Source organism: Uranotaenia lowii, chromosome 3 (genome assembly GCF_029784155.1).
Source record: "Uranotaenia lowii strain MFRU-FL chromosome 3, ASM2978415v1, whole genome shotgun sequence".
Taxonomy (NCBI): domain Eukaryota; kingdom Metazoa; phylum Arthropoda; class Insecta; order Diptera; family Culicidae; genus Uranotaenia; species Uranotaenia lowii.
The window spans coordinates 278,899,539-278,912,663 of record NC_073693.1 but is presented as its reverse complement, the minus strand read 5'-3'; the positions used below and the strand labels follow the sequence as shown (position 1 = coordinate 278,912,663).

The 13,125-nt window shown below is 41.1% G+C and overlaps 1 protein-coding gene across 1 annotated transcript; it reads right to left on the bottom strand.

Annotated features, from left to right (window-relative positions):
• Window positions 1–378: 378 nt before the first annotated feature.
• Window positions 379–5,783, bottom strand: LOC129753482 (uncharacterized). The gene is made up of 2 exons (XM_055749299.1): window positions 5,656–5,783; window positions 379–5,599 (listed from the first exon to the last, which is right to left on the bottom strand). The coding sequence occupies exon 2, from the start codon at window positions 5,356–5,358 to the stop codon at window positions 379–381; it is 4,980 nt and encodes a 1,659-aa protein (XP_055605274.1). The 5' UTR covers window positions 5,359–5,599; window positions 5,656–5,783.
• Window positions 5,784–13,125: the final 7,342 nt, after the last annotated feature.

Sequence of the window (13,125 nt, the reverse complement as noted above, 5' to 3'; positions counted from 1 at the left end):
ATCTTTTTCTTCCCCAAACTTTTAGGTTCACAACGCATCCCGAAGGAGGTCATTCACCTGATGCAAACAAAGTCTGCCGTCGGTGGTCTACGAAAGACGGCGTCTCAAGCCACACGTTTAAAGTTGGAAGTGTGTTGGTTGATCTAAAGCCTTCAACAGCGTGCTAACGGTTTTGATGATTGTTCGTCTAGGGTGGCGCTTGAAATGTGAAAGTCGAAATGTTTTCGTTTTCGAAATGTAATTATTGAATTTTATGCTTATTTTTTTTGGTAAGATTATTAAGGTTCCGAATTATGCTAATATTTACAGTCATTTATGTCAAATCGATGTGTTTTTGATATTGGTCTTACAAAGAAAAGGTTTTGCATTATTAACCCGTTACAACTTAGTTGCTTCGTCTGCTACATTCAAGCGAGTTGGAACCCAGTTCCATTCGTCGATAGTCGTCAAATTCAAGATTTCATTCACTCGAAAGGCCACATATTGTCGATATCGTCGGACATCGGATCTGATCCAGGAGAGTACGGTTGATGAGTCGCTCCACATGAATGTTTTGGCTATGTGCAGAGAATGTTCTTGAATGATAGTTTTCTTCAAACGTGCCCCAATGACGGCAGCCAACAACTCCATACGGGGCATAGAGTGAAGTTCCAATGGTGCCACTTTTGTTTTGGATGACACTAAAGTGCAACGGATTGTTCCTCGATCTACAATTCTGAAGTAAGCCACGGCCGCGTAAGCTTTTTCACTGGCATCTACGAAAATGTGGAGCTGAATATTGTCCAAACTAGTGATGGTGTAGCCAGGAAAATAACATCTATTAATCTGAACTCCCTCTAATTTACTAAGAACAGCCAACCACAATCGCCATTGATCTTGAATATTTGTAGGCACCTTCTCGTCCCAACCAGTTTTTGTTCGCCACACATCCTGAATCAGGATCTTACCGTGTATCACAAAGGTTGCAACCAGTCCAAGGGGATCGTATATACTCATGACAACGCTTAAAATTTGTCTTTTTGTGGGAATATAACCGTCGTCTACTAGTTTTGTCACGTCGTCACGAAAATTGAGAGCGAACTTGAAAACATCGCTTTCAGGTTTCCACACCATGCCTAAGAGTCGTTCTCCTGTCGATTCTTTATCAAAACGAAGATTTTTAACCGCCGAAGGATTAATGGCTCCAATTTCAGCTAAGACTTTTGGATTACTGGACATCCAGTTTACTATGTCGAAACCAGCTTTTGAATGAACTTCCGTTACTTCTGACGCTAATTGGACAGCTTCTTCAACGGTATGGACACTTTGGAGATAATCGTCCATGTAATGTGAATCTATTATGGCCTCAGCCGCACGGGGATATTGCGTTGAATGCTCAGCAGCGTTAAGATTTTTCACGTATTGCGAATGAGTAGGTGAGCAAGTTGCCCCGAATATTGCTACGTCCATCACCATCGTTTTTATCGGTTCCTTAGGGTTATTTCTCCATAAGAAAAGTTGAGCGCTGCGATCCTCTTCCCGGACCACCATCTGGTGGAACATCTCGCGTATATCGCCCGAAATAGCAACCTCTCGTTCACGGTAGCGGAAAAGTATACCCAACAGGGAGCTCAGAAGATCGGGACCCGTTAAGAGCATGGTGTTTAGGGATATCCCATCCACTTTAGCGGCTGCGTCCCATATTAAGCGGACTTTTCCTGGCTTCTTGGGATTCAACACAACGCCTAGGGGGAGATACCAGGTTCTCCGAATATCGAAACGTTTCTGCTCTTCTTCAGTGGCGATATGTGCGTAGCCTTTTAGCTGATAGTTGTTTATTTGTTGGCAAACATTTGCATAAAGATCAGTATTTCTTTGAAGACGGCGCTCTAAACATTTCAATCTTTTTTCTGCCATTGGTCGTGAATCTGGCAACTCGATGTAATCGTACTTCCAAAGTAAAGCTACTTCATAATGTCCGTCTGATCTTTTCTTTGTTGTAGTCTTGAGAATATGCTTGGCACGTTTCTCGTCAGGTATTTCAACTTCCGGGGCCGCAGCTATTCCTAAGCTATCCACCGAAAAAAAACGTTTTACAAATTCATGTAAGTCTGTGTCGACTTGTTTCGCACAAATATGCATTTGGCGATGTGATTCAACCAGTGATGAATTTGGTAGGCTACCGTACACTGCCCATCCAATACGGGTTTTAGTGGCTATTGGATCTCCAGTTCTTCCTTCTCTAACCTTCAACGACGCCAGCAAATGAATATTGTTTAGACCAATCAACAATCCCGGCACAGCAGACTTGAAACTTTGAACTGGAAGACCCTCGAGATGCTTAAACTGTTCAACTAATTCATCAAATTTGATCGTTTGCTCCGGCAAGCCCAGACGATCCAAAGTATAGGCGGCTGATAGCTTGTGTCGTTTGAGAGACCCACGTTCAGAAATCTCTAAGCTTACGATTCTGGTCCCATGTATGTTTTTGTTTATTCCTTCTGTCCACTGGACACATAGCGAAGTTGTGGAACCATCGGCGCCAAGTGCGTTGGCCAAAGATTCCTCTACCAACGTAACAGACGAACCATCGTCTAAAAATGCGAAGGTATCTACTGAACCCAGTTTGCCATATAGTGTAACCGGAAGCATTCTGAAGAGTGTAGAAGACGTTATTTCACGATGAACAGTGACGGTAGCATTTTCAGTAGGAGCTATGTTCGGATTGGAATGATCACTGTGAGAACCATTAGAGTACGACGCTTCAAAGTGGAGAAGACGATGATGCCTTTTCGAACAATTGTTAACTCCGCAGGCAGGACCCTTGCATGGCCATCTTCGATGTGAGGAAAGGCACAGTCGACATAGTTTGCGCCCTTTCACAAGGTTCCAGCGATCGTTGATATCAAGATTCTTGAAGACATTACAGCTTACAATATGATGATTGTTGGCCCCACAGGATACACACGATTTGCTTGCATCAGACCTCTCAAATACGCGTGATGATGAGTGCGCTTCTTCATACTCGGATGGGGTGGCCGAAACGTTGTCAGGTACGGAGGAGTGTGTGTTTACGAAAGCTTTCTCTTTTGTGCGCTGGCGCTCTTTGGACACTGGAGCTTTGGATACTAGTACGCCACTTACTGCAGATGTGATTATCTTCATAAATTCACCAAACACACCAAGATCTACGTACGGCACTTCCCGTTGATAAAGTGCCCATTTGAGAAGAACGTTTGGAGGGAGTTTATCGACTAACTCTTGTAGCAACATTGGGTTCGAAAGATGACGATCTAAACCAACAGCAGTCATGTGGCTGCACATGTTTTGCACGACCAAACCGAAGCTTACTAAAGTATCCATACGATCGTCTTTCGGTGCAGGCGTTGCTCTAACCTTATTCAACATCTGATATATTATTTGTTCCGGACGGCCGTACACAGTGCGTAAGGTTTCGATGAGCTGAGGTACAGTGGAGGGATGCATCAAGAAACTACTAACGGAATTCTTAGCTTCACCTTTCAAGCTATGCTGCAGGCGAAGTAGGTTCTCCGAATCTGAATACCCACAAAGTTCAGTAGAGTGCTCATAAGTGCTTATGAAGAGAGGCCAATCTAGAGGATCACCCGAAAATATAGGCAATTCCTTGGATAAATGTCGAGCAGATAACTGTTGCGCTGTAGTGCGTGAAGCGGAGTGATGAAAATAAGCATTCGATGTTGTGTCTACTGGAACGGAAGCATTGGGAAACGCATGCGACCGTCTCGGGTCAACTGTTGGGCCGGAGAATATAGGTAAAACAGTTGGGCTAGGGCATAATGTTCGACCACCGGCTGGCGTACTTGGACAGTAAGCATAATTCAAATTGGGCATTTTGTTTATAGTTTGCACAGGGGGAGTGACTACGAATGTGTTACTTACCGATGGCATGTTAAGCGGGGGAGGGCAGAGGTTACCTACATCTATACGAGAATTTCCTACTATGTCGCAGTTGAGCTCTACACCAGAACTACTGGCGTACTGCACACGTTCATCATCGTCGTTGGAAAACTCGAAAGTAGGTTTGATGGGTTCCACGGTTTGAGCAACGCGACGCTGTTCGGATAGGCGTAGAAATTTCAGCTCCCTTTCTCGTTCCTCCAGTTTTGCTGCTGCTCGTAGACTCTGTTCAATCTTTTCCTGCTCTAATAACTGCAACTGTCGATGTAACTGGTCCTCGACCTGTTTCATGTGGCGAACGTCAGCCAGACGCTGATTTTCCAAACGCTTCAACTGGTTGGTAAGTTCGATCTCCCGTTTACGCCTCACGTCATTTTCCTTGGCATGTTGTTCTTGGAGTTGCCTTAATTCACGTTGATGTTCCACGTCAGCTTTCCAAGGATTAAGAGAAGGTTTTCCCAATGGTTTAGGTACAGTTCCTGTTTGTCTCGTGATTCGTTCGGCTTCGGCCAGCATGGCAACCATAGATTGAATGTCCACTTTAGAACTTTGAGCGGGGACATTGAACGAAGTATTTGTGGTTTCTATCGATTCACTGTCGTCTTTATGGTTGATCGAAATACTGCCTGTAGTTCGCTGAATGGAAGGGCGATCTAGTTCCGAATCTGCTATACCCAACGGAGATATTGATACCGGATTTACACCACGATTAGTAGACTGAGTTGTTGGTATTTGTCTAGGCAAGGGAGTCGACGTATGTGCTGCATCGAGTTCACCAATTAATCCGGGGCTTTGCTGCTGGTTAAATTCCACGACAGATACTATAGACGGCTGACCTGCTTCCTGGTTTCTAGCAGTCGCTCCTGCTGATTCCGCTTGGATTCGGACCCAATCGGCTGTCCGATTATCGATCGATTTACCACTGTGACGACTACAAACACTACGTTTTTCTTCGTCTTCGTCTTGCAGTTTTAATAGCTCATATTTCTTATCTAGGAAAGCCGTTTCCCTTTCCAAATTAGCTTTGGCGGTTTCAGCCGCCAATTTTCGCTCTTCCTCCAGACGTTCTAGATCACGGGCTAAACGAGCTCGACGTGAGCTACCTGTAGTAGATTTATCCGTAACGGAACTAGGAGGTTGTGCTGGTATGCGAGGCACACACAATACACAACGATGAACGATATCACGAACCGTTTCGACAGAAACACCCGCGCACGAGAAATGTTCCCAACGTTTGCATTGAACGCATTCCACCATGTACTTCTCGGCGTCGTTACGTCGGTTACAGCTGATGCAATCCCTTTCATGTCCGCGATGCGGTTCAATAATGCTCGCTTGAAAGGTATCCGTGGTTGAAGCTGCTTGTTCACCGAGATTGAGGTTAGACTCCAATGCTTCTCTGGTGATCTTCGTCTGCGACCGAGTTTGCCGTTTATCCATTATGAACGATTACCTCTCGTCGGTAATTTCTTGAGTTTCTATTCGTCGGAATTCAATCGAAGCTCTCAAAGCAAGAAAACGCTTTTTTGGTTGTTTCAAGCTCAAGCTACAAAGAGTTATTTTATTATAGTTTACAGGATTTCGATAACAACTTTAATTTACTTACAAATTAGTCTCCGAATAAATTCAAAATATTCCGCAAATAGAATACTACGCAACTCTATGCTTAACAAATCTGGAACTAAATAATAATGGTGTTACTAATAATATAAATTGATTTTAATCCAGATAAAATACTTTTCGTTTCTACAACGTGGTTTCAGTTCCAAATTTAGTTTCTACAGAGATAACTGAGAGATGTAATAAAGAGAATAGTAAATACGCCAGGGATCGCTCTGTCAGATGGAGGCGTACGATACGCGTGAGAATGATCGCTACGAGGGGCTTTCTTGCACGCAACAGGCCTTTTGAAGCCGTTTTTCGGGATTCTGAGCTTAATTTGGGATCACAACTTTAAAATGCGATTTCTGGCCTTTTGAAGCCGTTTTTCGGGATTCTGAGCTTAATTTGGGATCACAACTATAAAATGCGATTTCTGGCCTTTAGAAGCGTTTTTTCGGGACTCTGAGCTTAATTTGGGATCACAACTTTAAAATGCGATTTCTGGCCTTTAGAAGCCGTTTTTCGGGATTCTGAGCTTAATTTGGGAACACAACTTTAAAATGCGATTTCTGGCCTTTAGAAGCCGTTTTTCGGGATTCTGAGCTTAATTTGGGATCACAACTTTAAAATGCGATTTCTGGCCTTTTGAAGCCGCTTTTCGGGATTCTGAGCTTAATTTGGGATCACTTTAAAATGCGATTTCTGGCCTTTTGAAGCGTTTTTTCGGGATTCTGAGCTTAATTTGGGATCACAACTTTAAAATGCGATTTCTGGCCTTTTGAAGCCGTTTTTCGGGATTCTGAGCTTAATTTGGGATCACAACTTTAAAATGCGATTTCTGGCCTTTTGAAGCGTTTTTTCGGGATTCTGAGCTTAATTTGGGATCACAACTGTAAAATACGATTTCTGGCCTTTTGAAGCCGTTTTTCGGGATTCTGAGCTTAATTTGGGATCACAACTTTAAAATGCGATTTCTGGCCTTTAGAAGCCGTTTTTCGGGATTCTGAGCTTAATTTGGGACCACAACTTTAAAATGCGATTTCTGGCCTTTAGAAGCGTTTTTTCGGGATTCTGAGCTTAATTTGGGATCACAACTTTAAAATGAGATTTCTGGCCTTTAGAAGCCATTTTTCGGGATTCTGAGCTTAATTTGGGATCACAACTTTAAAATGCGATTTCTGGCCTTTAAAAGCGTTTTTTCGGGATTCTGAGCTTAATTTGGGATCACAACTTTAAAATGCGATTTCTGGCCTTTTGAAGCCGTTTTTCGGGATTCTGAGCTTAATTTGGGATCACAACTTTAAAATGCGATTTCTGGCCTTTAGAAGCGTTTTTTCGGGATTCTGAGCTTAATTTGGGATCACAACTTTTAATTGCGAATTCTGGCCTTTTGAAGTCGTTTTTCGGGATTCTGAGCTTAATTTGGGATCACAACTTTAAAATGCGATTTCTGGCCTTTAGATACCATTTTTCGGGATTCTGAGCTTAATTTGGGATCACAACTTTAAAATGAGATTTCTGGCCTTTAGAAGCGTTTTTTCGGGATTCTGAGCTTAATTTGGGATCACAACTTTAAAATGCGATTTCTGGCCTTTTGAAGCCGTTTTTCGGGATTCTGAGCTTAATTTGGGATCACAACTTTAAAATGCGATTTCTGGCCTTTTGAAGCCATTTTTCGGGATTCTGAGCTCAATTTGGGATCACAACTTTAAAACGCGATTTCTGGCCTTTTGAAGCCGCTTTTCGGGATTCTGAGCTTAATTTGGGATCACTTTAAAATGCGATTTCTGGCCTTTTGAAGCGTTTTTTCGGGATTCTGAGCTTAATTTGGGATCACAACTTTAAAATGCGATTTCTGGCCTTTTGAAGCCGTTTTTCGGGATTCTGAGCTTAATTTGGGATCACAACTTTAAAATGCGATTTCTGGCCTTTAGAAGCGTTTTTTCGGGATTCTGAGCTTAATTTGGGATCACAACTTTAAAATGCGATTTCTGGCCTTTAGAAGCGTTTTTTCGGGATTCTGAGCTTAATTTGGGATCACAACTTTAAAATGCGATTTCTGGCCTTTTGAAGCCGTTTTTCGGGATTCTGAGCTTAATTTGGGATCACAACTTTAAAATGCGATTTCTGGCCTTTAGAAGTGTTTTTTCGGGATTCTGAGCTTAATTTGGGATCACAACTTTAAAATGCGATTTCTGGCCTTTAGAAGCGTTTTTTCGGGATTCTGAGCTTAATTTGGGATCACAACTTTAAAATGCGATTTCTGGCCTTTTGAAGCCGTTTTTCGGGATTCTGAGCTTAATTTGGGATCACAACTTTAAAATGCGATTTCTGGCCTTTAGAAGCGTTTTTTTCGGGATTCTGAGCTTAATTTGGGATCACAACTTTAAAATGCGATTTCTGGCCTTTTGAAGCCGTTTTTCGGGATTCTGAGCTTAATTTGGGATCACAACTTTAAAATGCGATTTCTGGCCTTTTGAAGCCGTTTTTCGGGATTCTGAGCTTAATTTGGGATCACAACTTTAAAATGCGATTTCTGGCCTTTAGAAGCGTTTTTTCGGGATTCTGAGCTTAATTTGGGATCACAACTTTAAAATGCGATTTCTGGCCTTTAGAAGCGTTTTTTCGGGATTCTGAGCTTAATTTGGGATCACAACTTTAAAATGCGATTTCTGGCCTTTTGAAGCCGTTTTTCGGGATTCTGAGCTTAATTTGGGATCACAACTTTAAAATGCGATTTCTGGCCTTTAGAAGCGTTTTTTCGGGATTCTGAGCTTAATTTGGGATCACAACTTTAAAATGCGATTTCTGGCCTTTAGAAGCGTTTTTTCGGGATTCTGAGCTTAATTTGGGATCACAACTTTAAAATGCGATTTCTGGCCTTTTGAAGCCGTTTTTCGGGATTCTGAGCTTAATTTGGGATCACAACTTTAAAATGCGATTTCTGGCCTTTTGAAGCCGTTTTTCGGGATTCTGAGCTTAATTTGGGAACACAACTTTAAAATGCGATTTCTGGCCTTTAGAAGCGTTTTTTCGGGATTCTGAGCTTAATTTGGGATCACAACTTTAAAATACGATTTCTGGCCTTTTGAAGCCGTTTTTCGGGATTCTGAGCTTAATTTGGGATCACAACTTTAAAATACGATTTCTGGCCTTTTGAAGCCGTTTTTCGGGATTCTGAGCTTAATTTGGGATCACAACTTTAAAATGCGATTTCTGGCCTTTAGAAGCCGTTTTTCGGGATTCTGAGCTTAATTTGGGACCACAACTTTAAAATGCGATTTCTGGCCTTTAGAGGCGTTTTTTCGGGATTCTGAGCTTAATTTGGGATCACAACTTTAAAATGCGATTTCTGGCCTTTAGAAGCCATTTTTCGGGATTCTGAGCTTAATTTGGGATCACAACTTTAAAACGCATTTTCTGGCCTTTAGAAGCCGTTTTTCGGGATTCTGAGCTTAATTTGGGATCACAACTTTAAAATGCGATTTCTGGCCTTTTGAAGCCATTTTTCGGGATTCTGAGCTTAATTTGGGATCACAACTTTAAAATGCGATTTCTGGCCTTTAGAAGCCATTTTTCGGGATTCTGAGCTTAATTTGGGATCACAACTTTAAAATGCGATTTCTGGCCTTTTGAAGCCGTTTTTCGGGATTCTTAGCTTAATTTGGGATCACAACTTTAAAATGCGATTTCTGGCCTTTAGAAGCCATTTTTCGGGATTCTGAGCTTAATTTGGGATCACAACTTTAAAATGCGATTTCTGGCCTTTTGAAGCCGTTTTTCGGGATTCTGAGCTTAATTTGGGATCACAACTTTAAAATGCGATTTCTGGCCTTTAGAAGCCATTTTTCGGGATTCTGAGCTCAATTTGGGATCACAACTTTAAAATGCGATTTCTGGCCTTTAGAAGCCGTTTTTCGGGATTCTGAGCTTAATTTGGGACCACAACTTTAAAATGCGATTTCTGGCCTTTAGAAGCGTTTTTTCGGGATTCTGAGCTTAATTTGGGATCACAACTTTAAAATGCGATTTCTGGCCTTTAGAAGCCATTTTTCGGGATTCTGAGCTTAATTTGGGATCACAACTTTAAAATGCGATTTCTGGCCTTTAAAAGCGTTTTTTCGGGATTCTGAGCTTAATTTGGGATCACAACTTTAAAATGCGATTTCTGGCCTTTTGAAGCCGTTTTTCGGGATTCTGAGCTTAATTTGGGATCACAACTTTAAAATGCGATTTCTGGCCTTTAGAAGCGTTTTTTCGGGATTCTGAGCTTAATTTGGGATCACAACTTTAAATTGCGAATTCTGGCCTTTTGAAGTCGTTTTTCGGGATTCTGAGCTTAATTTGGGATCACAACTTTAAAATGCGATTTCTGGCCTTTAAAAGCGTTTTTTCGGGATTCTGAGCTTAATTTGGGATCACAACTTTAAAATGCGATTTCTGGCCTTTTGAAGCCGTTTTTCGGGATTCTGAGCTTAATTTGGGATCACAACTTTAAAATGCGATTTCTGGCCTTTAGAAGCGTTTTTTCGGGATTCTGAGCTTAATTTGGGATCACAACTTTAAATTGCGAATTCTGGCCTTTTGAAGTCGTTTTTCGGGATTCTGAGCTTAATTTGGGATCACAACTTTAAAATGAGATTTCTGGCCTTTAGAAGCGTTTTTTCGGGATTCTGAGCTTAATTTGGGATCACAACTTTAAAATGCGATTTCTGGCCTTTTGAAGCCGTTTTTCGGGATTCTGAGCTTAATTTGGGATCACAACTTTAAAATGCGATTTCTGGCCTTTTGAAGCCGTTTTTCGGGATTCTGAGCTTAATTTGGGACCACAACTTTAAAATGCGATTTCTGGCCTTTTGAAGCCGTTTTTCGGGATTCTGAGCTCAATTTGGGATCACAACTTTAAAATGCGATTTCTGGCCTTTAGAAGCCGTTTTTCGGGATTCTGAGCTTAATTTGGGACCACAACTTTAAAATGCGATTTCTGGCCTTTAGAAGCGTTTTTTCGGGATTCTGAGCTTAATTTGGGATCACAACTTTAAAATGCGATTTCTGGCCTTTAGAAGCCATTTTTCGGGATTCTGAGCTTAATTTGGGATCACAACTTTAAAATGCGATTTCTGGCCTTTAAAAGCGTTTTTTCGGGATTCTGAGCTTAATTTGGGATCACAACTTTAAAATGCGATTTCTGGCCTTTTGAAGCCGTTTTTCGGGATTCTGAGCTTAATTTGGGATCACAACTTTAAAATGCGATTTCTGGCCTTTTGAAGCGTTTTTTTCGGGATTCTGAGCTTAATTTGGGATCACAACTTTAAAATACGATTTCTGGCCTTTTGAAGCCGTTTTTCGGGATTCTGAGCTTAATTTGGGATCACAACTTTAAAATGCGATTTCTGGCCTTTAGAAGCCGTTTTTCGGGATTCTGAGCTTAATTTGGGACCACAACTTTAAAATGCGATTTCTGGCCTTTAGAAGCGTTTTTTCGGGATTCTGAGCTTAATTTGGGATCACAACTTTAAAATGCGATTTCTGGCCTTTAGAAGCCATTTTTCGGGATTCTGAGCTTAATTTGGGATCACAACTTTAAAATGCGATTTCTGGCCTTTAAAAGCGTTTTTTCGGGATTCTGAGCTTAATTTGGGATCACAACTTTAAAATGCGATTTCTGGCCTTTTGAAGCCGTTTTTCGGGATTCTGAGCTTAATTTGGGATCACAACTTTAAAATGCGATTTCTGGCCTTTAGAAGCGTTGTTTCGGGATTCTGAGCTTAATTTGGGATCACAACTTTAAATTGCGAATTCTGGCCTTTTGAAGTCGTTTTTCGGGATTCTGAGCTTAATTTGGGATCACAACTTTAAAATGCGATTTCTGGCCTTTAGATACCATTTTTCGGGATTCTGAGCTTAATTTGGGATCACAACTTTAAAATGAGATTTCTGGCCTTTAGAAGCGTTTTTTCGGGATTCTGAACTTAATTTGGGATCACAACTTTAAAATGTGATTTCTGGCCTTTTGAAGCCGTTTTTCGGGATTCTGAGCTTAATTTGGGATCACAACTTTAAAATGCGATTTCTGGCCTTTTGAAGCCATTTTTCGGGATTCTGAGCTCAATTTGGGATCACAACTTTAAAATGCGATTTCTGGCCTTTAGAAGCCGTTTTTCGGGATTCTGAGCTTAATTTGGGACCACAACTTTAAAATGCGATTTCTGGCCTTTAGAAGCGTTTTTTTCGGGATTCTGAGCTTAATTTGGGATCACAACTTTAAAATGCGATTTCTGGCCTTTAGAAGCCGTTTTTCGGGATTCTGAGCTTAATTTGGGACCACAACTTTAAAATGCGATTTCTGGCCTTTAGAAGCGTTTTTTCGGGATTCTGAGCTTAATTTGGGATCACAACTTTAAAATGCGATTTCTGGCCTTTAGAAGCCATTTTTCGGGATTCTGAGCTTAATTTGGGATCACAACTTTAAAATGCGATTTCTGGCCTTTAAAAGCGTTTTTTCGGGATTCTGAGCTTAATTTGGGATCACAACTTTAAAATGCGATTTCTGGCCTTTTGAAGCCGTTTTTCGGGATTCTGAGCTTAATTTGGGATCACAACTTTAAAATGCGATTTCTGGCCTTTTGAAGCGTTTTTTTCGGGATTCTGAGCTTAATTTGGGATCACAACTTTAAAATACGATTTCTGGCCTTTTGAAGCCGTTTTTCGGGATTCTGAGCTTAATTTGGGATCACAACTTTAAAATGCGATTTCTGGCCTTTAGAAGCCGTTTTTTCGGGATTCTGAGCTTAATTTGGGACCACAACTTTAAAATGCGATTTCTGGCCTTTAGAAGCGTTTTTTCGGGATTCTGAGCTTAATTTGGGATCACAACTTTAAAATGCGATTTCTGGCCTTTAGAAGCCATTTTTCGGGATTCTGAGCTTAATTTGGGATCACAACTTTAAAATGCGATTTCTGGCCTTTAAAAGCGTTTTTTCGGGATTCTGAGCTTAATTTGGGATCACAACTTTAAAATGCGATTTCTGGCCTTTTGAAGCCGTTTTTCGGGATTCTGAGCTTAATTTGGGATCACAACTTTAAAATGCGATTTCTGGCCTTTAGAAGCGTTGTTTCGGGATTCTGAGCTTAATTTGGGATCACAACTTTAAATTGCGAATTCTGGCCTTTTGAAGTCGTTTTTCGGGATTCTGAGCTTAATTTGGGATCACAACTTTAAAATGCGATTTCTGGCCTTTAGATATCATTTTTCGGGATTCTGAGCTTAATTTGGGATCACAACTTTAAAATGAGATTTCTGGCCTTTAGAAGCGTTTTTTCGGGATTCTGAGCTTAATTTGGGATCACAACTTTAAAATGCGATTTCTGGCCTTTTGAAGCCGTTTTTCGGGATTCTGAGCTTAATTTGGGATCACAACTTTAAAATGCGATTTCTGGCCTTTTGAAGCCATTTTTCGGGATTCTGAGCTCAATTTGGGATCACAACTTTAAAATGCGATTTCTGGCCTTTAGAAGCCGTTTTTCGGGATTCTGAGCTTAATTTGGGACCACAACTTTAAAATGCGATTTCTGGCCTTTAGAAGCGTTTTTTCGGGATTCTGA

What these genes read in the sequence shown, in the direction of transcription:
- LOC129753482 (XM_055749299.1), bottom strand. Translation starts at nt 5,358, where the DNA reads ATGGATAAACGGCAAACTCGGTCGCAGACGAAGATCACCAGAGAAGCA.